The 23,027-nt window shown below is 39.6% G+C and overlaps 1 protein-coding gene across 1 annotated transcript in view; it reads left to right on the top strand.

Moving 5' to 3' along the window:
* Window positions 1-18,877, top strand: part of KLHL14 (kelch like family member 14) — a 95,495-nt gene extending 76,618 nt beyond the window's left edge. The window contains exons 4-8 of the mRNA XM_027576446.1: window positions 4,074-4,152; window positions 11,142-11,332; window positions 11,414-11,572; window positions 14,249-14,406; window positions 16,733-18,877. Of these exons, the coding sequence (XP_027432247.1) occupies window positions 4,074-4,152; window positions 11,142-11,332; window positions 11,414-11,572; window positions 14,249-14,406; window positions 16,733-16,873 (728 nt within the window). The 3' untranslated portion in view covers window positions 16,874-18,877. The remainder of the gene's footprint in view (window positions 1-4,073; window positions 4,153-11,141; window positions 11,333-11,413; window positions 11,573-14,248; window positions 14,407-16,732) is intronic.
* Window positions 18,878-23,027: the final 4,150 nt, after the last annotated feature.

The raw sequence follows: 23,027 nt of genomic DNA, 5'->3' as shown, positions 1-23,027 counted from the left end.
AGCTCACATTCCTCTCGCCACCACACTCATTTCTTCTGAGGTTCATTATCCCCTCCACACATCCTTTGCCAACTCCAGAATGCCTTCCTTCTTTTTCTCTCCCCAGTCCTCGGTCCTCACCCCTCTTTCACACCATTGACCCTGGCCCTGGAAGGCCTTTCTTCATCTTCTATCCATATCACACCGGTCCCTGCTTAGCCTTTTCTCTGAGTGAAGGCCGCTACCAACACAACCAAAGCAAACATTGCTCATTTATACCAGAAGGCACTCTGCCCCATTCCTGAAAGGAGGCAGATGTCTTCCTCCAAATGAAAATTCTAAACCAAACTTCATAGAGAAACGTTCTTATATATGGCAAATATGCTCTACATTCCTATTAACAACATTCATCTTCAGGTGCTTTGGGGAATTAACCTTGGAACCTATCAAGATTTTTTTTTTCCTAGAGTGAAATGATTGCAAATTCTACAAAAACTCCCTTATAAACCAACTCTAGATGTAATCCTTCCTTGAGTTGGAGCCTCCCTTTGTGGAATCCAAGTCTTTTGGCTCATTCTCACTCTTGGAACTCTTAACTCTTTCTGTATACTCCCAAATAAAATTTAACTTACCACCCAATCACACCATCCAGACCCTTTCACAAGGTCCTTGGAACTCAATGTTGTCACATCCACAAAATCCCCAGAATCCTTAAACTCTCTTCTGAATGGTCACCTCCATTGTCTTCTAGTCAAAACCTGGCAATCTTATGAGAGTACTGTTTTCCCAGCCAGCCTCTCTAATGGACACTGTGTTCTGCTCCCCAAACTGACCCAGAACTTCATATTATTGGAGGCAGGTAGATTCCTACTACCTCTTTGTTATCACTCCCACAACCTTAAAACCCACCACTTTAAAGCATGTCGTCAGGTTTTACCACCCGCTGCCCCTTTATGTGGCAGCTATCTACTCATCCTGGACATGCCACCTTCTTCACTCTGCCCTACCACTTTCTCACTGATGTCCTTACTTCCCTCCTCACTGGCCTTGTGTTGCCCATCCCTGTAATCACATTAGCGCATATTCCTGCAGCCCTTGCATCCATCTCTCCTTCCATTATGCCTGCCTGGTAAAGCTTTGGCCCTGGTTAAGCCCGACACTCTTCCTCCTCCTCCTCCCTGCACCTGAGTGACTAAATGTGGATAGAGAATACTGGCTACAAGCCAACCGCACTAAACTTCCCTGGTCAGTATACTCTCCCACCCTCCAAGTTAGCTATCTCACGCTTTCTCTCTCTTCAAATGCCTCTTTCTCCAAAACCTCCCTCCTCACTCTCAGCTGATGGCCTTGCTTCGTAGTTCATTGAGAATAGAAGCAATCAGAAGATAAAATCTTCATCTTGCCATGACCGAGTCTAGTGCCACTTATCTCCATTGCTACCCATGTATTTTCTCTTCCCTCCTATTATTTTCTCTTCACTCCTATTTCTGCTCCAATCTAAGGCCTATTTCTCATTCTCACTTGTCTGCTCAAGGACTTTCTGGTACTTCTGGACTTAAAAACACAACCAAACTACCAAACAAAACCTTCTCTTAATGCTGCATCCTCCAGCTATCATCTTCTCCTTTTTGTGACAAAAGTCCTAAGAAGCATTGCCTTCCCCTTGCATCTGTTCTCTTAGATCTTAGTCTGTCTTGAGGAGTCCCTATGTGTCTACTGAATCAACAGTTGTCAAGGCCACCACCAGCCTCCACGTTGCAAATCCTACGGTCAGTTTTCAGTTGTTCACTCGTCTTTCTGAAGCACTCTTTGACATTGTTTCCAAAATATCGTACTTCTCCTCCTATCTCTGACAATTCCTTTCCTTTGCTGGTTTTTCTTTTTGTATTCTAGGGCTCAATCCCAGGACCCATTATCTTCCATGTCCATACCCTCTGCCTAAAGGGTTTCATTTTGTTCTATGATTTTAAATAATATCTCTAGACCAGTGACTCTAAAGTTTGCTTCTGCAGCCTCAGTTAGCCAGTGGCCTACCACACACTTCCACTTTGAGATCCTGTAGGCCTCTCAAGGTTAAGTCCAAAACAGAACTAGTGGTTTCTCTTACCAACCCCCACACTGCTCTTGCCTGGTCTTCCCTACTTCAGCAAATTTCATGACCTTCCATCTAGTTACTCAGGCTAAAAATCTGGCAGCCAGCCTTAATTACTTACTTTTTCTCATACCAACATTCAATCTATCTGAAAACGTTATCGGCTATGCCCGTACAATGGATCCCAAACTTGGCCGTATCTGAATGTCTCCACCTTCATTCAAGCCACCATCATCAGCTCTTGCCTTGACTGTTATAATGGCTTCCTGACAGCTCCCCTGCTCCCAGAGTGGCCCCTCTATCGTCTCCTCTTCACACAACAGCCAGAGTGACCTTTGTAAGAGAGAAATTAGGCCATGTTCCTCATTTGCTCAAAACCTTCCAGTGGCCTCCTACTGTTCCTATAACAGAAGGCACAATCCTATACCAGTACACAAGGCGCCCCAGATTTGGACCTCATTATGCCTCTGACTTCTGTTCAAGTCACCCCAGAATTTTGCTGGTTTTAAACTCATGGCCAACCCCAGGGACTTTCTACTCACCTGACCCACTGTGTGAGAGGTTCATTCGGCGGATATTTGCATGGCTGGCAGAAGACATCTGTAGGCAGGGAACACTTCTATTTAAATTAGCCTCCCCACTATCAATCCCTGCTTCATTTTTCTTTATAGCATTCCTCTCTACTTGAAAATATGTATTTCTTTATTCATTCACAAGAACAGGGACTTTTCCTTTCTTGCTTACCAATATATTCTCAGAACCTAGAACACATAAGACATACAATAAATACTCAATATATTTATGCAATTAATAATTGTGTTGGATATACGTGCCTGTGTGAGCATGTACACACACACACAGACACACACACACACACACACACACACACACACACACACACACACCCCTGTCTGTCTATTCCTGTGGTGGAGTTTGGTACCTGTATTTCAATGTTTAGTTACATGTATATGAACAAAAACAGACTTTCAGAGTTAAAACTTCAAGTGCTTTAGATGACTGTCATCTCAGGCGCTACACAGAAAATGGAAGGCACTCTTTTGCTTCCATTTCTTGCTTTGGTGTCAGTCTGTATGAAAAATAAGATTCATATCAATGCCTTGGAGGCACCACTGTGCTTCCGAGGCTCAACAGAGGGGATACGGGTTCACCAGCTCTGAGGACTCCTGTTGTCCATCTTAGCACATGTGCCTGTAACTGTGCTTCCCCCGAATACATGCACACAACTAATGTGACACGCACAGGCTAAACCTGATTTCCTAAGGCAAACTCTTATTCTAGTGATTGCTGTGATTTCCATGGGGAGAGAGCTGACTCAACCATGACTAGGGTTTTGGATCATTAAAAAAAGGGCTCTCACCAGAGATATCACACAAGGTGGTCTCTGGAACTGATTATTTACAGACAATAACTTCATGTTTTTAAAACACAAAAATTACCAAACCCCAGAAATTTGTCCCCTAACTTTGTGGTAAAACTGGTTTGATAAACATACTTGCTTTTCTTCTCATGGTTGATTTAGTTTTATTCTGATTCCTTCCAAAAAAAAAAAAAGGAAAGAGAGAGAGAGAGAGAGAGAGAGAGAGAGAAAGAAAGAAAGAAAGAAAGAAAGGAAAGAAGAAAGAAAGAAAGAAAGAAAGAAAGAAAGAAAGAAAGAAAGAAAGAAAGAAAGAAAGAAAAGAAAGAAAGAAAGAAAGAAAGAAAGAAAGAAAGAAAGAAAGAAAGAAAGAAAGAAAGAAAGAAAGAAAGAAAGAAAAAGAAAATAAAGGAACATGGAGGAGAAGAGAAGAAAAAAGGAAAAATAGTTGAGGTGGCACATTTATTTTTCCACTGACTTCCTGCTTCTCAGACTGTGTTAGATAGTCCCTCCAACTTAATTCATCTCTGTGTTAGACCTGAGAACAGAGACATCTTATAAACACTATTAAATGTTCAAAACAACAAAGGAATCTAAGTTTTAAATGTCTCAAATATATTTTTACAGGAAAACACAGTACAAATTTTGTCAGCCGATACGATCCTCGATTTAATAGCTGGATACAACTTCCACCCATGCAAGAAAGGTAAGTGTTTATTTCGTATGTCTGAAACATTTGTGGCTGCCTTACAGGAAGCGTGGATGCTGAATGGTTTTCTGTGATAAATTATGCTAAGCGGAGCCAATGAGAGAATGCAAAATTTGGCCTGGCCAATTTAGAATTACTACTTTGTTAACGCAATGGAGAAAAATAATCAAAAAGTCAATTATTGGTTCTAATAGAGGAAGAAAAAAATTGTATGACTCGTCTTCCGTTACTACATTGCTTTGGATTTTTGGCAAGTGGAGCTAAAATCTCACCGCCCCTCCCACTTTTCTCAGTGGTAATATACTTAAATCCTATATATAAATATAAAACACCATTCTTACGGTGGTATCCATTTTGATGCAGAAATTGCAAGTATTAAATTTTCCAGTCTCACTAACTCAAATCCTTGACGTTTGCCCTCTCAACTATCCTCCCATCATACATTCAAAAAGAGGTCCTTTGTTAGCTTTAAAAAAAGAAAAAGTTTTGCAAGCTGTCATCTTGTTTTTTTTTTTATGTACTTGGGTTTGAATCTCACGCCTGTCTCCCGGCTGCCAAGGGGTAAGTGGCTACTACATTCATACAGATTTTGCCTCTCCTGCTGTTACCTACAGGAGGCCGCATCTTAACCTGCACATGCAAATTCCCATGCTAAATCTTGAGCACTCAGGGCACCTGGGTGGCTCAGTCATTGGGCGTCTGCCTTCAGCTCAGGTCATGATCCCAGGGTCCTGGGATCGAGCCCCGCATCGGGCTCCCTGCTCCGCAGGAAGCCTGCTTCTCCCTCTGCCATTCCCCCCCTGCTTGTGCTCTCTGGCTCTGTCTGTCTGTCAAATAAATAAATAAAATCTTTAAAAAAAATAAATTTTGAGCCCTCGATTCTTTTCAAATAATACTTCAGCATCCTCTTGAGCAAAGTATCTGATATAATAACAATAAGCTGCAACTTATTTCTTCTTCTCAACTGAATTATTGAAGAAATAATTTTCTTTCCTGTTTCCCTCATGACTCTTCACCTTAACATCTCTTTTATAAACATTCAGTTAGATTATGCTAAGATCAACTTAGATCCTTATCATAAATTCCAAGTGAACAGGAAGTTCTCAGATAATATCATTGATTCAAAAATGTGCATTACTGCAGCAATGCTAGGAGAAAACTCTGTATCTAACACTCTCTTCCCTATAAATATGTTAAAACCGTCTTTCAGGAGACTAAAAACTATACATTGGAAATGATGAGGCACAATATAAGGACCACAGACACTTTTAGGAATGTGTAGTTCAAAGGTACCTCGAGAAATTATTCTTTTTTTTTTTAAGATTCTATTTATTTATTTGAGAGAGAGAGAATAGGAGATAGAGAGCACAAGAGGGAAGAGGGTCAGAGGGAGAAGCAGACTCCCCACCGAGCAGGGAGCCCTATGCGGGACTCGATCCCGGGACTCCAGGATCATGACCTGAGCCGAAGGCAGTCGCTTAACCAACTGAGCCACCCAGGCACCCTCGAGAAATTCTTCTTTTTTTTTTTTAAGATTTTATTTATTTATTTGAGAGAGAGAGAGCACATGAGAGGAGGGAGGGTCAGAAGGAGAAGCAGACTCCCCGCCGAGCAGGGAGCCCGATGCAGGACTCGATCCAGGGACTCCAGGATCATGACCTGAGCCGAAGGCAGTCGTTTAACCAACTGAGCCACCCAGGCACCCTCGAGAAATTATTCTTAAGTCAGCTAATACCCTGACAAACTTCTCCACCCCCCGTCTTGCACATACCTGTATGCATGGTAGCCTCCTGATGACTTTCTCCAGTGCGCCTTGTTTCTCTCCCTTTGGGGTTATTTCTTGGTTGCTCTTATTGTGGCTGCATCACTTTACCCTTTAATCAAAACCATCCCAAGAAGTTTTACTTAAAAAAATATATATTTTTAAAATAAATATCAGTAATATGTTTGAAATGGCAGCATCTCATCACCACAGTCCCCTTTGCTGGGGGCTGCACACCATGATAATTAACCTTCATGCCTTCGGTTTGGGAGGCATAACTCACGTCGCGGTCAATTATCTCACTGTAGAGCCCCTAAGGATGAGAAGTATTGCTGCAAAACCTAATTAGTAATTTTTTTAAATGTGTATTGTTTACTTGATATTCTATAATGACTTCCTCTGAGGCACTATGGCCTATCATGGCAGGGTCCTACTTAGACAATTTTTAGCAGCTCATTGACCTGATAAAAAGACCTGCCATGGTCTGTTGGCGCCTGGCAGCCACCGTTGACAGGATGGACTGTTTAACGTTTCTTTCTAAGTCATTATGGTATATCATGTCAGGTCCCTAGTAAGAGAAGGTTTTTTTTAGATTTAGAACAATCAACTCGGTAGACCAAATAAAGAGCTCCTTATAGAGCTGAGCGGGAAAAGGCAGATCTCACAAATGCCCAGTCAATCTTCTAGCTCCGGATCTCCTATGCGTTGGTTGATCCAGGTAGCAATCCATAGCTTAAAATGAAATTTTTCTGTCGTTGCCAAGCTTCCATTCTAAGTAGCAAGTATGATCAGTGACCGGCGTGGCTTAATTGGTGATTAAACGAAGAAGAAAAGAAGAAGAAGAAGAAGAAAATATGAGAGACACGCTTCAGACCCAAAAAGAAGTTTCTTGAAACATTTCAATGAGTTAATTCTGCATTTTATAGATCATGAATCAGACTTACCAGAACTTGCCCCACCTCCCCCCTTCCATTAGTTGCTACCAAACCGCGGAGGAATGGTTATGCTGAGAAATTACCAAACTGAGAATAATAGAAACATGTTGAAAACCACCTCCGGGGTAACCCACTCTTAGAGCTGGCTGGACAGACTCCTAGGATATCTTACCCAATCAGAGCTTCCTAAGGAGTGCTATAATAAAAGTGCAAATATGCCCCTCCCACCCAGTCCAACAGGGCAATGGGCACACTGCCTCTAGGTTTACTCAAAACTAACTCGCGAATTGTATCCCCGCTACCTATGAAATAATTGCAGGAAAATATACATTTAAACGTAATGCTACTGAGTTGTTTTGGTCTCAGATGTAGGATTTGATTCTTCAGTGAAAAGAGGTTAAAAGTTGAAACCAGGATCAATAGAAACGCTTTGATGACTTTACATTATTTTCCAGTAAAAATAGACATTTTAGGTATTATTTATATGGAGATCTTACCTCCTAGCTAGTGTAGGAAAAAAAAAAAAAGGCGAGAAAGAAAAAGCAGTTTGGAGAGCACTAACAACAAAGTTTATATTTCACAGAGTAAGTTTTTATTTCACAGAGTAAGGAAATACATAAAAAATTGTTTCCAAATTTAAATATTTTGTTTCTAGAAGGCTTACAAGAAACAACGTGAAATTCTATTTGAAAAATCTGTTGCCATTTGAACCTGATGGTGAAAGTCAAGAATTGAGCTAATTGAGTACTTCAGTCTCATGCTTTAGTATATAAACTGACCACCCTAAGGGTCAGAAAGAACTAGTAAAGACCTGTACAATATGCAGGGTTCAAAGTATGTTTGTAGAAGTTGCTGGTAGTCTTTTTTTAACTTATCACAATGCTTTGAATATTGCCTCTGGCGTTGGGGAAGGAGGGGCTGGAGGAGAGAGAGAGATGAACAATTGGAAATACAAATAGTGTAATCCCATTTAAAAATCTTCAGTAATCTGGAATTTAGTTTTCCAAAAAAAGCCCCAGAGAGCCTAATCCTGTGTGGTTCTTCATGGGGGGGGGGGGGGGGGGGGGGGGGGCGGGGGGGTGGAGCGGCAGGGAGCACTCCCAAGAGAGACCTGGTATGGTAAAATTTTAGCCTGGAGCAAAGGTTCACAGTTGCTGACAGACCATTAACTATCCAGTGCTCCTATAATGCATTTCATGAATTCTCGCTTTGGGCATGCAAGGGGCTAAGTCCTAGGCTCAGAGTCTTCCCTATTGGAATTTCTACATAAAAATGCACTTTTAGTCAGGAAGTGAAACCTACTGATTTTTTTTTTCCATTTAGATCCTAACAGTGACACTGTGTGGATAAAGCTAGGAGTACACATGAAGCATCAAATTAAGAAAATCTTGGCTAAAAAGAGAGCAAGTTCTGACAGGCTCACTCTGTGTCACTGAGGAAGGAAGGAACCAGGACAGACAAAGTGAGAGAACTGAAATTTAAACTAGGGTGCAAGGAGTTCACACTACCATGAAGAGGTCTGGCTCTTATTCTCCATTATCTAAACTTATTTAATGGAGGGTTTTCATACTTGTCATGAGTAACAGGCATTTTCTCTTCTAGACCAGTATATAGCACGTACAAGAATGCAACATCTTACAGCCCACATAATCCAAGTTATTTAAAGCTGGCCCATTAGTAAAATTATTTCAGAGGCTCTAAGACTTGTTATAGATTCCTCATATGGAAGAGGGTTACTGACTTACTCTAGTGTCCACAGTTTAAAGAAATATCTGTGTTCCTTCGGTCTCTTCTTGTAGACATGTCAGTCTTTCCAATGAAACATTTTCACTGAGAAGGTCAAAGCACTTGTAAGACACCCGTGACCCTGTCATATTCAATAAGAGAACAATGGAAATCTGGTTAGAGAAACAGAAGGAAGCAATGGACATCTGTGGGCACTTAATTTTGCAACTGTTTTTAACCTAACATTTATAACCTAACATTATATTTAACCTGTATTATATTTAAATGGGTTTTTACTTCTCTGTAACAGGAAATCTCAAAATTTTTAGATTAATGATTGCTCTGATAATCCAACTAAAAGCTTCTTCCAAATACCTTTCTCCAAACTTCTATGTGGAATCTAAAAAAAAAAAAAAAAAAAAAAGTCAAAATTACAGAAACAGAATGAATGGTGGTTGCTAGGGGCTAGAGGATGAGGGAAATGAGAGCTTGGTCAAAAGGTACATACTTTCAGTTATAAGATGAAAAAGTCCCAAGTATCTAATGTATAACATGATGATTGTAGTTCATATTGTACTGTATACTTGAAATTTGCTAAGAGAGTAGACCTTAAGTGTTCTCACCAAAAAAAAAAAAAAAAAAGTAGCTATGTGAGGTGATGGATGTGTTAATTCACTTGATTGTGGGACTCCTTCAACAATGTATGCATACATCAAATCACTGCAGTGTAACTTTAAATATATTACAATCTTATTTGTCAATTATCCCTCAATAAAGCTGGAAAAAATTAAAACAAAACTGAATACATCACCATCTATAACATATACCATTACCGATAATAGTAATAAATCACCTAAACAAAGAATTTAACTGTCTTTTACAATATTACTAGGAAAAGTTTCCTTGCAGACATCTTGATGGCGGATTTTTAAAAACTTTTTTATCTGGGTAATGGCTGATTTTTAAAAACTTTTTTTTTAAAGATTTTATTTATTTATTTGACAGAGAGAGACACAGCGAGAGAGGGAACACAAGCAGGGGGAGTGGGAGAGGGAGAAGCAGGCCTCCCGCTGAGCAGGGAGCCTGATGCGGGGCTCGATCCCAGAACCCTGGGATCATGACCTGAGCCGAAGGCAGACGCTTAACGACTGAGCCACCCAGGCGCCCCTAAAAACTCTTTTATCTAGGTAATGATGGTTCCAAAGCATGAACAAAATGCTGAACACTACGATAGTACTTTACATATGTATTTTCAGATAACCCTGTAAGGAAGGTACCATTAACATCCCCCTGTTACAGATGAGCAATCCAAGGCCGAGAGGGGTTGAGGCACATGTCAAAGGTCACACATCCAATAAATCATGTAGCCAGGCAATCTCTTCCAGAGACTAAACTGTTAATCAAGATGCTGTATACTGCTTCCCAGAGGTTTTGGCACTTTGTAAACACAACTTGGAAAATCTCCTGATAAAAAGCTCTAGGGACTCTTGATCTTACTACTCACATTGCCCAAGAGTCTTGGCACTAATTTTTATGAAGACCATACAGTCATCAAACAAATTATATTCTCTGAGGGGCTTGGCACTTAAACACTGTATTTACTCAGTATTGGACCATGTGTTATCCCCATAAAGTATATTATTCCAGTAGCAGCAACAAGATAAAAGAAGCGAAGGGTCAAGGACTTGCTCAACATATCAACCTAGTCACCCTCCAAATTTCTGAGTCCCCTTTGAACATGTGTTCTCCCTCAGCTCTCATGTCTTACTAGTTCCCAAGTCTTACATCTTCCTTTAAAATACCTTTGGCATCAGCCCTTGTGGGTCTTCCATAAAACTCTAATTCAAGTCCTCAATATCTCACTCCTATCTTATGGTCTGCCTCAGAATTGGTCCTTTCAATACAGCTGGTGTCTTTGGCCCTTGAAGGCGTAATGGGAAGATTTAATAAATTGCGTCTCTGGAAAAGACTAAAAAATATCCTGTAGCTTTGTAAACAGCAACACCAAAAACCATATCACTAAAATTCCTACAATAGGTTATGTAAGAGCAAAATTTCAACACTAAATTCAGTGCACAAAAGTTTCTCTATTTGCAGTAGTACTGAGAAGGAAAAAAAATGATAATTGAAGAAAAATTTTGATGATGTAGTTCTCTTACAAATTGGGAACAATGACCCTTGAAGGACCATGAAAAAAGTGAATGTCAAGATAATTTATTATTGTTACATTATCTACCTCATTTTTCACTTTGTCTTACTGAGCTGTGATATCCTTACAAGGTACCAAATATCCCAAACATTAGTGAACATTTTAATGGTGTATAAAAAAGCAAGATAAAAGGAGCTGAAACAGAGTTGGTGAATTTCTCCTCTATTGTTACTTTAATACCAAAAATGTTAACCAGAGTGGGCAATGCATATGATTACTGTAAAGGTCTCAGATTTAGAAGGGAGCTGTGTGTGTGATTTCCAAGTTCCTGCAACCCTTTCTAAAGCAGGATGTACCTCCTTGGCCTGACTGAGCTCCTTTTGTGATTTACGGTGGGTTGCTGTTTTCATTGTAGAAGAGCCAGTTTCTATGCATGTCGGTTGGACAAACATTTATACGTTATTGGTGGAAGGAACGAAACCGGCTATTTGTCCAGTGTGGAGTGCTATAACCTAGAAACAAACGAATGGCGTTATGTGTCCTCTTTGCCTCAGCCTCTGGCGGCTCACGCAGGAGCAGTGCACAATGGGAAAATATACATTTCAGGCAAGTCATTCCTCTACTTTATGTTACAAAGTTCAGTGCCAAGGCCCTTTCTTGACTGGTATGTATATGTTTCATTCACAGGGGGTGTGCACAATGGAGAATATGTCCCCTGGCTATATTGCTATGACCCTGTGATGGATGTCTGGGCTCGAAAACAAGATATGAACACAAAACGCGCCATCCACACTTTGGCTGTCATGAATGATCGCTTGTATGCAATTGGAGGAAATCATTTGAAAGGTCTTTTTTTTTTTTCTGAAATCACAGTATCATTTGCATCTCATGTTTCTTGCTAAGGGGGTTTCTCGTTAGATAATCATAGTTAACCAAGTAAAAAACATGTTGACCAAATAAAATCGACTCCGTGTAAATTAGCTGGACCCTTGGGCAGGCAGTTATTTTAGCTCTTCTGCAGACAGGATTATTTTTAAGTTACCACACAGATTAAAGAAATGAATAATGATGTTAACAGAAAGTAAAAAAACGAGAGCATTAAAGCACAAACAATTTGTTGTTACAATGAGTTCAGTAAAATAAATTATTCCTTATCCCCAAAATTATAGTAATAAATTTTTTCCAGAAAATTGTTTTTTGTAGTAATCATAAAGAACTTCAGTCATAGCGGCACAAAGAAGCTAATACATGATTTTTCTTAACGAGAACATTTCATAGAATTTCATGTCTAAATTTAGAATTATTTCTTTGAAGAGTTGAATACCAAACCTTCTATGACTCTCAAATTCTTTCTGTTTGCTTTATAATAAAAAATATTTAAAACAGAGTATTTTAAGAGTTTTGTTTGGCTCCTTTCCTTCTCCATATATGTCTATGACCACAACTTCCTGTAGCTTGTGCACGTGTGTGATTTTATGCTCATGCGCAGCACCCTGGGTGCGACAGGGAAACAGAGAGAACTCTGGTGTTGAGAAGAGTCCTGAACTGCTTCGGGCCACAGTCTCTCGTCACCCGAAAATGAAGAAACTGGTCTAGTTGATTTCTAAAAGCTCCTCCAGCTCTGGCCAGCCATGATCCTTGAAATTGAACCAAACGAGCAACAGGTCATCCGAGTGTGGTAGCTGAGGCTCATCTGTGCATTTATTTTTCCATAGTACACCCGTCTAAAAACTGGGTTCAATGTAGACATTCCTGTCTGGATTTCCTAATACATATGTACCCCTCTCGTAATAAAGGCCACACAGGCTTAATGTTTATGGAAATGTTTCCAAGTTCACATTCAGTCCTAAACGTCAATATCCTGGTCCACGCTGCTCGTCTTTGTGCTCTCCTCAGTGGGAGATTATCTTTGTGGCTGTAATTCTTCCTTTTTTATTCTTTTTCTCTCTCACTGGTACTCCTTCATTTCAATCCATACACCATTCCTTTACATCAAAATATTTGTATGCAGTATTAACTTTGTAGCTTTCTACATTAAAATGTGACTTCTGCTAATTTCTTTTGCATAATAATGACTAAACATTCTAGGAACTCTTAGTGCTTGAGGTTGTACCAGAACAGAAAGATTTGGGGAATGACAACCTAAATGATAAATAACACATACACACACACACACATCAAACTAGGTTGGCTCAGGGAGGCATTATGGCTTAGAGGGAAAGGTATGGATCTGGGTCCCAGATCCATACCTTTTTAGTTGTGTGGTCTCACTCAAGACACTCAACCTCACGTCTATAAAAGTGGGATCATTGTCCTTTCCTCGGTAGTTTTTGTGAGGCTTACAGTCCACATATGTAATATATGTACTGGGCATGGAGAAGGCACACATACCCTCCTGTGATGCCATTGGAATTCCAGAACTGGGAATTTGCCCCAACCCTCATCCACATATATTATCATCAATAATCTTAATGGTAAAGGAAAGGAATATGCCACAGAATTCCAGTAAGTCCTTTGTTCTCCTGTTCCCAAAGCTGTGATTTATTTTACGTATGAAGTTAGTGGCCTGAAAGAATTTGTCCACTTCTTCCAGAATGAAAATTATTCTTTTTGGTCTATCTTCTCAATTACTTTGGAGAGCCCAGTAAGTTGATTAATTTAGTGTATGCATTGGAATTGTCAGCTAGCAAATAGCCATTGCATGCATTTAGATAGAAGAAAAATATTACCAAGGATTTGGTCTGCTCGGTGACCATGAAGCTCTCCCCTACGGATTTTTTGACTTCCTAAATTAAAAGCAGGGCCCCAGTGGAGTCCAAGAACTTAAGTTGTTCTCTGTAACCTGCTTATTGCCCCAGCCACTGAGAAACTTCATCAGAGGTGAGAGGAGAAGCCCTCAGCAGAAGTTAGCCCCCTACTCTACCTTGATCCTTAGTAGATATTGGAAACCACTCACATCATCATAGTTGTTTATAAACATAAACTGTTAAAAAGGTAAAAGAGCTGAACACCATGTTTTTAGTTAAATAAAACATTTTGAGAGAGTTAAATATTCATTTAGGAAAATGATACTGTTTAGTCTGTAAGAATATCAGCTCTGAAGCCTGTTTGCCTGAGTTTAAACCTCAGCCTGTTTGTGGAGCACTGGGTGTTTGTTATGGACAAACAATGACTCATGGAACACTACATCAAAAACTAATGATGTAATGTATGGTGATTAACATAACAATAAAAAATTATTTAAAAAAAAAAAAAACCTCAGCCTGTCTACTTGCTGGCTGCGTGCCTTATTCAAGTCATTACTTCTCTCTGCGCCTCGGTTTTCTCATCTGTAAAATGAACATAATGGCATAACTATCCCTGTAACATGTTTCCCAATTTCACCAGTAAATTTATACTTTTGTCCCTTTAGAGACAAAATTATCTATTTCTTGGATCTAAAGCTTTTTTAAAAAAAGAAGTCCTAGCCTTGAATCAGGACCCTGAGAGTTTATTCTTACGTGGTTCCATTTTGCTACTTAGGTTTCTCCCACCTTGATGTGATGCTCGTGGAATGCTATGACCCAAAAGGTGACCAGTGGAATATTCTCCAAACTCCCATTTTGGAGGGTCGAAGTGGTCCTGGCTGTGCAGTGCTCGATGACAGCATCTACCTTGTGGGCGGCTACAGCTGGAGCATGGTATGTGTCCACATTTACCTCACCCTCCGTGTTTCTGCTTTCTTCTTACTTTATGTTTCCCTCCATGTGTGTTACCATCCACACAAAAACCTTTTAAGAGTGTGATGTTTGAGGGCGCCTGGGTGGCTCAGTCGGTTAAGCGCCTGCCTTTAGCTTGGGTCATGATCTCAGGGTCCTGGGATCAAGTCCCACATCAGGCTTCCTGCTCGGTGGGGAGCCTGCTTCTCCCTCTCCCTCTGTTGTTCCCTCCTCTGCTTGTGCTCTCTCACTCGCGGTCTCAAAAAAATTAATTTAATTAAATCTAAAAAAAAAAGTTTAAGAGTATCACGCTTGTATGCAAGCAGTAAGTTACTTTAAGTAATAAAAAAGAATCAGCATGGTTGCTGTCAAGCTGGCTTGCTCTCTGATCAACTGTATCCCAAAGTGTGGCTGGTCTCCACTTCTCTTCTATTCCCAGGCCTTTGTGATTCTGGCTTTCCAACTAAAAATGAGACTGAGTGGTTTTAAAAATGTTCTGTTGAAGTTGTTTGCATAGTTTGTTGAATTGTGTGAATTGTCCGAAAAGTTTCTGACCAGGGAGGCATGAAAACTAGAAATTGTTAAATAATCTACAAATTCTCTTTAGGATATATAATTTGCCATTGCTTTTCACTTTGCCCCATCTTTATCATGAAAATTTCCAAGCTCACACAAAAAGCGAGAGTACAGTGGACTCTCGTTAACCCAGCATGCAGCTTCAACATCCATCAAGATTTTGCCATACTTTATCTGTCCTTCCTTTTAAAAATTTTGGCTGAAGCAATCTGAAGCAAATTCTAGACATCATATTATTTCACCCTGAATGCTTCAGTATTTATCTTTAAAAAAATTATTTGCGTATGTAAACATACCATCATCACACCCAACAAAATTAACAATAATTCCTTAATATCTAATCTATATTCAAATGTTTCCTATTGAAATGTATATTTCAAGTTGATATGTTCAAATCAGGACCCAACAGTCTCACTTGTATTGGGTTATTGTATCTCATCCATCTCTTGAAGTCTGGAAAATTACCCCCACTCCACTTCTTCCTCCATACCATTAACTTCGTAGAAACAAACAAACAAACAAACAAACAAACAAACAAAAACCAGGGTCAGTTATCATAGAGAATAGCTGGCATTTTGGAAGGGGCAAATGACGACCTTGCGATGTCATTTAAAACAGTCTCTGTCTCTGTATTTCCTATAAAACGGGAAGCTAGGCATAAGGACTTAATAATTAAGCTCAGCTTTTTTCTCTTTAAAATTTCTTTTGTTCCCTTTTTTTCTCTTTTGTCAAGAACACCTGAGGAGGTGGCCATGTAGTTGGAATTACATCACATTAAGAGCCACACATGCTGTGTGGTCAACGTATTCATTTTTTAAATGATGACTGTCTTTATATTTTCTTAGTTATGGGGTGGTTTTGTAAGACTAATTGGGGGTTTATTTGTTTTGCATCAAACAAGGTTGTTACATAGTTTGGGGGGAGTTTTCAATGGATCTTAGTTATATGGAGGCAAATATAGATTGATATATAAATAACTAGATCTTCAGACCTGTGCTTGGTTCGCTGGTACACAGGACTAGCTGCAAAGCATACGCATTTGGAACCAGACACCAGCAGTACACTTTCAAAAACTGATGACTAGGTTGGTTGGAATTTTTGGGTTTTGCCTTTGATATAAAAACCAAACAGCTCTGGTTCTAGAAGGGAAATGCTACAGAAGCACTACCACTAGACGTTAACAAAGGAAACAAGATTAAAGACATTTTTTTATTTCTCATGTGGCCACTTGAAAATCAATCAGTCAATCGATCAATCAATCAATGTACAAAGAAGTTGGCAAGCCCACTTTTCCAGTTTACTTTAAGCTAGTTTTGGATGCCAGCTCTGATTCTCTAGGGTAGTAAAATAAGAATGGAAAAGTGAGGCAACAATCTCAAATCTAATTTACTGAAATTATTTGAAAATTGAAGATGAGTTGTTTTTTTTTTTAACTTAAACCAACTGGACAAATTCCAATTTTTGGTCAATTATTTTGAAGGATTTGTTGATCATCTAGGTGTTGTAGGCACTTGACTTTTATTATTAATTACACACACACAGATTTTGAAATCTTGTGAATCTCAAATTTTCCTTTCGAATAAACCAGTTTAAAATCCACTGCTTTCATTTGGAACTTTTTAGCAAGAGCAGAGAATTGATGTTTTCTTTCCAACGTAAATGTGATCAATAAGATGGTCGTTGCACTTCTCTGAACATTCTTCCCTAAATGCCCCCTGCTCTGCCATTACAGGGGGCCTACAAGTCATCTACAATATGCTATTGTCCGGAAAAAGGCACCTGGACAGAACTGGAAGGAGATGTAGCAGAACCTCTGGCAGGCCCAGCCTGTGCAACGGTTATCCTGCCCGCCTGCGTACCTTACAACAAATAACACCAGCAAGCCCTGGAATGAACAGTATCACATTCTTGGAGACAGTGACAGGTGACATCACTATTATGCTAGGAACAGTGCATTCTAATGGTACAACTGCCGAAACCCATCCTTGGTTTCTAACGATATTTCCAAATAACTACAAAAGAAAAAGACCTGTTCTTGAACAGATACCGTGTCTGTAACTTGGATCACACCAAACGCGCGGTGGTGACAGACTCTTCCACTTCAGACTGGTTTTAACTTGCCCCAGCTTTACAAAAACTCCTCACGTGGATTTTAACTTTCAAAAGGAGAAAGATAAAATACAGAAGAGTGCCCCCAGAGAGACCTAAGATCAGTATTGTGCATTGTAGTCTACCTGCATGTGATCTATGTTGAAGTTTTGGGGATATTGTGTTCATGAATGATTCAGAATTTGACCCACTAAAATACTTACTGCATCACAGAAATTGCCACTTGACTCTATATTCCTAACCTGTGGCGACTTCACAGACTCCATAGGCAACACAGTTGTAGAAAATCATATAAGATTAAAGAGGAACATGTTTGTTTCTATAGATCTGCATTTCATTTACATTCTGCCCCTCACAGCACCTCATGGGATCAGAGAAGAGAAAGATGTTGGTTCTTGTAGCAATTGCTTTCTGCCCTGTAGGTTCTAGGCCAGCCAGTCATAATCTGTGTCCTCAATTTCATAGGAAAGATTAAATCAAAATATACTATGTCACTGTTCATTCCACAGAGGCTCATGTTTTCTCATTTTCTACAGTATATAAAAAAGTAGTGAACACACCTGTCATTTCTTTCAAAAGGTAGGACTGACAAAGTCACTCGTACAATATTGAAGAGATTCTGTTGAATAACACATCTGACCCAAACTTAACCCATAATGAAACTGGGAGATTGCTTTTAGGAATTCAGGGATGAAAAGAAAGAATAATTTCTTTTAAGTACAATCCCAGTTGTCTCTCTGCGCCTAAGACACACAACTTAAAAGAGCCACAGGAATGAATCAATAGCTCTTAACAAATATTTCTCCCTCTTCCTCACCTCTGGCTCTAGAAATGGCTCTAGATTTGGCTCTAGAAAAGCACATGACTCACCCTGATTATTCTCCAACTCATCATATTCGTTTGTTATCACCAAAGATGCCTGAGCTCAGTTAGGTGAGCAATTGCTAGTTGTCTTTAGGAGCATGAGGAATTTAGGAGCAGAAGGTCAGGAAAGCATGAGATAGTTTTCGGTGCGGCCAGTCAACAAAGCAAAATGGGAAGGAACATGAATTTGATGTTCAAGCCCTTCAGAGCTGGAACAACAACAGTTAGGAGTAAATACTAGCCTAAAATATTTTTCAATCACCCAGAGGTGCGTTGAATCCCTCAACAAAGGTGTCATTCGAAACAATGACGTGGGGAAGCCACAGATTAAAAGATGCCTTGGTGATAAGCTTTCACCGTGGAGCATGTCAAGATAGATGAGTGTACTGGAATCTAATGCCGTTTCTACAGTAAAGTGCAATCTTTGTTGTTTTTGTATTTATTTGTATGTTCAGATCCAAAGGATCCGTTGTAAAAATATATATATAAATATATATATACATATATATATATATATATCTCCAGTGCAATCAACTTTCAAGCCTTTCACTTCTTTTTCCTTGAAAACATACGATATAGAGAAGGAAAGAAAAGTTACAGTACTTTGTGAGGAAGAGCCTAGCTGGCATCCTGAAGAGAACAAGGTCAGCTTCAGAACTTCTGATCGTCAACTGCTACCATTTCTTCTGAAAGTCACAGTTTATACGAGGATATTCGCCTTCCTTAGACTTGTTCTTCATTTATTTTTTATTTCTAGCCAAAATAAATAAGAGCACTTATGAGAACTATAAATAAAGCTTTCTGTATTTCAGAAAGGCACAAACTATTAGAAGTGAAAAGTGAGTACATAAGTCACAGAGATTGTAAATTTTGTACAGTATTAGAATGTGTAAATGAAGCTTGCTTGGAAGGGGAAAACTTTAAATAAAAACTTTATGTATTAATTCAACTGTCTCATATTCCTACCTATAAGGCATACATATAAATCTCTATGGTGAATTGTTTAAAGGTTTACAATATGTAAGTGCCTAAATATTGTTATTCTGTTGATACACTTTGCAAGTTTATTTAGCTTCCTGGCAATATATAAATGTATATGGTATGGATGAGGCAAAAAATTATGGAATGCTTCTGAAAGAAATGTGTGAGTTAAAAATTATGAGTAGAGGGGTGCCTGGCTGGCTCATTCAGTATAGCATGCGACTATTGATTTTAAGGTAGTGAGTTCAAGCCCCACGTTGGGTGTAGAGCTGACTTAAGAAAATGAATTTTTAAAAAATCATGAGTAGAATCTGATTTATCCACTGCAAGAGTGCTGTGATGAGGTATAAGTTATCTAAGATCTAATAATTAAACATTTATGTAGATTATTAGAAGCACCGTATGTATTAAACAGTACTTGCACACTTTCTAAAGAATAAGTGAATCAAGCACTTAACTAGATCAATTATCTTAAAACATAGTATTTAATTGTATTTTCTTTTTTAAAATCTGAAAAGGAAGTGCAGCGGAAGGAAAGAGGCTGTGGGAGATAGTAGGGGAAACTGAGGCATGTAGCTGAAGGTAGAAGTTGGGCAACCTTCTAGGCAAAGAGCTATGAAGGGTTGGAAGCTATTTCCTGAAGCCTGCAATCTGGAAAGAATTTACTTTAGTTTTTTCCCAGCTAAATGGACCTTTGTTGATGATTAAACCCATAATTAAAGGATCATTTGATCCCTCCTAGTATTCCATGAAAGCAAGAGTAATGCGGTTTCTGTGTTCTTCTACTGGATCTCCAGCCTTTCATGCTTGATCTCTGCAGTAGCCTCTGTTACCATCTTCCCTGAGCCGATTGACTAGCTGTTGCGGGGCTTTTCCCAAATGCCCCGAATCCCCAAAAGCTCTAGTACTGACCAGATACCATGGAAGGTTAGGCAAAAACTGTCTTTTTCCTAGTCCCAAGGAACCGCCTACTTTAAGTCTGTAACTAGACTGACAAAAACTGGGAGATTGAGCATAGGGACCCAGTTTTTTAGTTAATTAAGCTGTTTGTAGGCTTAAAATTAGTACCTGTGTTTGTGCTCCCCTGTTAGGGCCAAATTTATATTTTCCCAGCTGCTTGACATTTATATCACCTAACAAACTGTCATCATTATCGACATTATAAGTATCAAGTATTTATTCAACATATCCCAAAAGGCATCACTATAAATGCCTGAGTTCTTATTAAGCTTGGTTCTCTAGGTCAAAGTATTTTTTTTTAAGATTTTATTTATTTATTTGACAGAAAGAGATGCAGTGAGAGAGGGAACACAAGCAGGGGAAGTGGGAGAGGGAGAAGCAGGCTTCCCGCGGAGCAGGAAGCCCGATGCAGGGCTCGATCCCAGGACCCTGGGACCATGACCTGAGCCGAAGGCAGACGCTTAATGACTGAGCCACCCAGGCGCCCCTAGGTCAAAGTATTTTTTAAATGAAATAGCAAATAAGCTAAAATAAGGTTGGTAAAGCAGCCCAAAGCCAATTAAAACACACTGGCAGACATCTTGATTGACTGAGTTCCTATAGATGAGGTAGTAGGAAGATGATGACTCATCAAGGCTGACTTCCTAGAAGCACCTGACCTAGAGGATGTTGAAACTGTGATAGAAAATAAAATGGCAGGACACCTGGGTGGCTCAGTCAGTTAAGCGTCAGGCTCTTAATTTTGGCTCAGGTCATGATCTCAGGGTGGTGAGATTGAGCCCTTTGTAGGGCTCCATGCTCAGCGTGGAATCTGCTTGAGATTCTCTTGCTCTGCCCTTCCCTCCACTTGCACTCGCACGCTCTGTCTCTCTCTAAAATAAATAAATAGGGGCGCCTGGGTGGCTCAGTCATTAAGCATCTGCCTTCGGCTCAGGTCATGATCCCAGGGTCCTGGGATTGAGCCCCACATCGGGCTCCCTGCTCGGCGGGAAGCCTGCTTCTCCCTCTCCCACTCCCGCTGCTTGTGTTCCCTCTCTCGCTGTGTCTCTCTCTATCAAATAAATAAATCTTTAAATAAATAAATAAATAAATCTTTAAAAAAAAAAAAAAGAAAAAACAGCAATGAGAAGCAGCAGAAAGGTCAATATAAAAAGAAAATATCTAAGTAGTATGTGTTCTTTGCATGGTTGTACTTGTATAGCTCTGCTCTGGTTAGTATCATAAATACAGGCCAAGTATCAGACGGGGTTCTTAATGGAGACATTCTACATGTGTTGAGTTTGCAGGCTTGGCGCAATAACAAAAAGTTCACTTCAACAATGAGCATGAAAAATACGCTTCAAGAATGCAACACAACAGTATAAGGATAAGAAAAGAGTCTTCTACAAATTGAAGTTTGAGTGGCTTATTCTATTCTAGGTTATTGTCTGACATATATTAAGGACTCAGTAAATGTCATTTCTTAACATTAGCAGGAGTAATATTACCTTAGTGCTTCTAGCTCACTAATGATGCTAAAAACAAGATGATTGGAGTGAGTTAACATGTAGAACTATCTACTCCTCAGGCTAAAAAGAAATATATAACTTCAGGTAAAGTGGTCCTTGATTCTAACCTCCCCTTCTGTTTTTTATTTATTAGGGTGACTCTTCCTCTGTGGCCTTTGAAATCCCCTATGTACAACAAAATGATACATGGAGTTAGGTGGGCTGGGGAGGTAAACATTTGGCTGCGGGATGAAGTCATCCTACATTTAGAGACATGGCAGGCTTCTTGCTTCCAATCAAGTCACTCAAATCCAGGACATTTGAGGGGCGGCGCCTGGGGACTCAGCTGGTTAAGTGTCTGCCTTCGACTCAGGTCATGATCTCATGGGCCCTGGGATGGAGCCCCATGTAGGGCAGGCTGCTTCTCTTTCTCCCTCTGCCCCTCTCCTCCCCCATTCATGGTCCCTTGCATGCTCTCTCTCTCTCTCCAATAAATAAATAAAATCTTTAAAAAGGAACATTTGAAAACCAAACTAAATTAGGAAAAAAGAAATAAGAGAAATAGGATTTAGTTATTAATTCAGTTATTAAGTCAACAATATTATAACAACATAACACTTCCACTGATTTACTGCTTGTTATGAATGAGGTATTATGCCAGCATTTTATACATGTTTTCTCATTTACTCCTCTGAACAGTTCCATAAGGTAGATATTATTCATAAATTAAAGGCCAGGACACTTAGGCTCAGAAAGGGTAAACTCTTTGATAAGGTTAGACAGCTGATAAGTAGTGGAGCTAGGAGTCAAACCAAGGCTTTCAAACTAAGTCATCCTCTGACCAGCATCTTCTTCCAACAAAGAAACTTCTTAAGTCAACCATTTGAAGTCACGTAGGAACTCTTAGTGAATTTGCCCTAGATGAAGAGGAGGTGCCGGAGGGGAGAGTGAGCAATTAATGATGATGCATCGTGGCAAATGCTATATCTTGTTGGTGTAAATTAACTACAGGGAAGTGCAAGAGTGGGCAAGAGGAACTTGCTCTGTGACCTTGGGAGGTCATTGAGCTTCCCCAACTTGAGTTTTGTCATCTGTATATGGAGTGATAATCTGTTATTCAAAACATTGTCATGAAAATCACATGTAACGAATGTGAAAACCCTTTGCAGCTGGTACGTTCCAAAGTGAAATATGCAGATCAGCTATTGGGATGCAATGACACAGTCCAACTTTTCCCTTGGCATGCAAGATACCTTAAAACCTGGCCTCAGCCTCACTTCCAGGTCACATTTTTTCTTTACTACCGTGTTCACTGAACAATGTGAATCCTTGCTTTTCCACAAACACGGCTATGCTTTTCCATCCTTGCCCTTTTGCTTGTGCGTTTTCTCAACAGAGAATGCCATTTCATGCTCAACACTATCTATTAAAATCATGTCCTTCAAGGTCCCGTTCAAACTCCACTGCTTTCATTAAGCCTTCATGATCACAATAGTCTTGTGTGATATTTTTCATCTGACTTACTATGGCTTTCTTTATTCCATATTGTTTGTGAGATTTTATGTCTTACCCTTTTACTAGATTCAGGGTTCCTTGAGGGTAGAGAGAATACACAATGTGCCTTTG

This window comes from Zalophus californianus, chromosome 14 (assembly GCF_009762305.2).
Source record: "Zalophus californianus isolate mZalCal1 chromosome 14, mZalCal1.pri.v2, whole genome shotgun sequence".
Taxonomy (NCBI): Eukaryota; Metazoa; Chordata; class Mammalia; order Carnivora; family Otariidae; genus Zalophus; species Zalophus californianus.
Note: the sequence above shows the minus strand (reverse complement) of the source record. Positions and strands in the feature narration are given on the sequence as shown.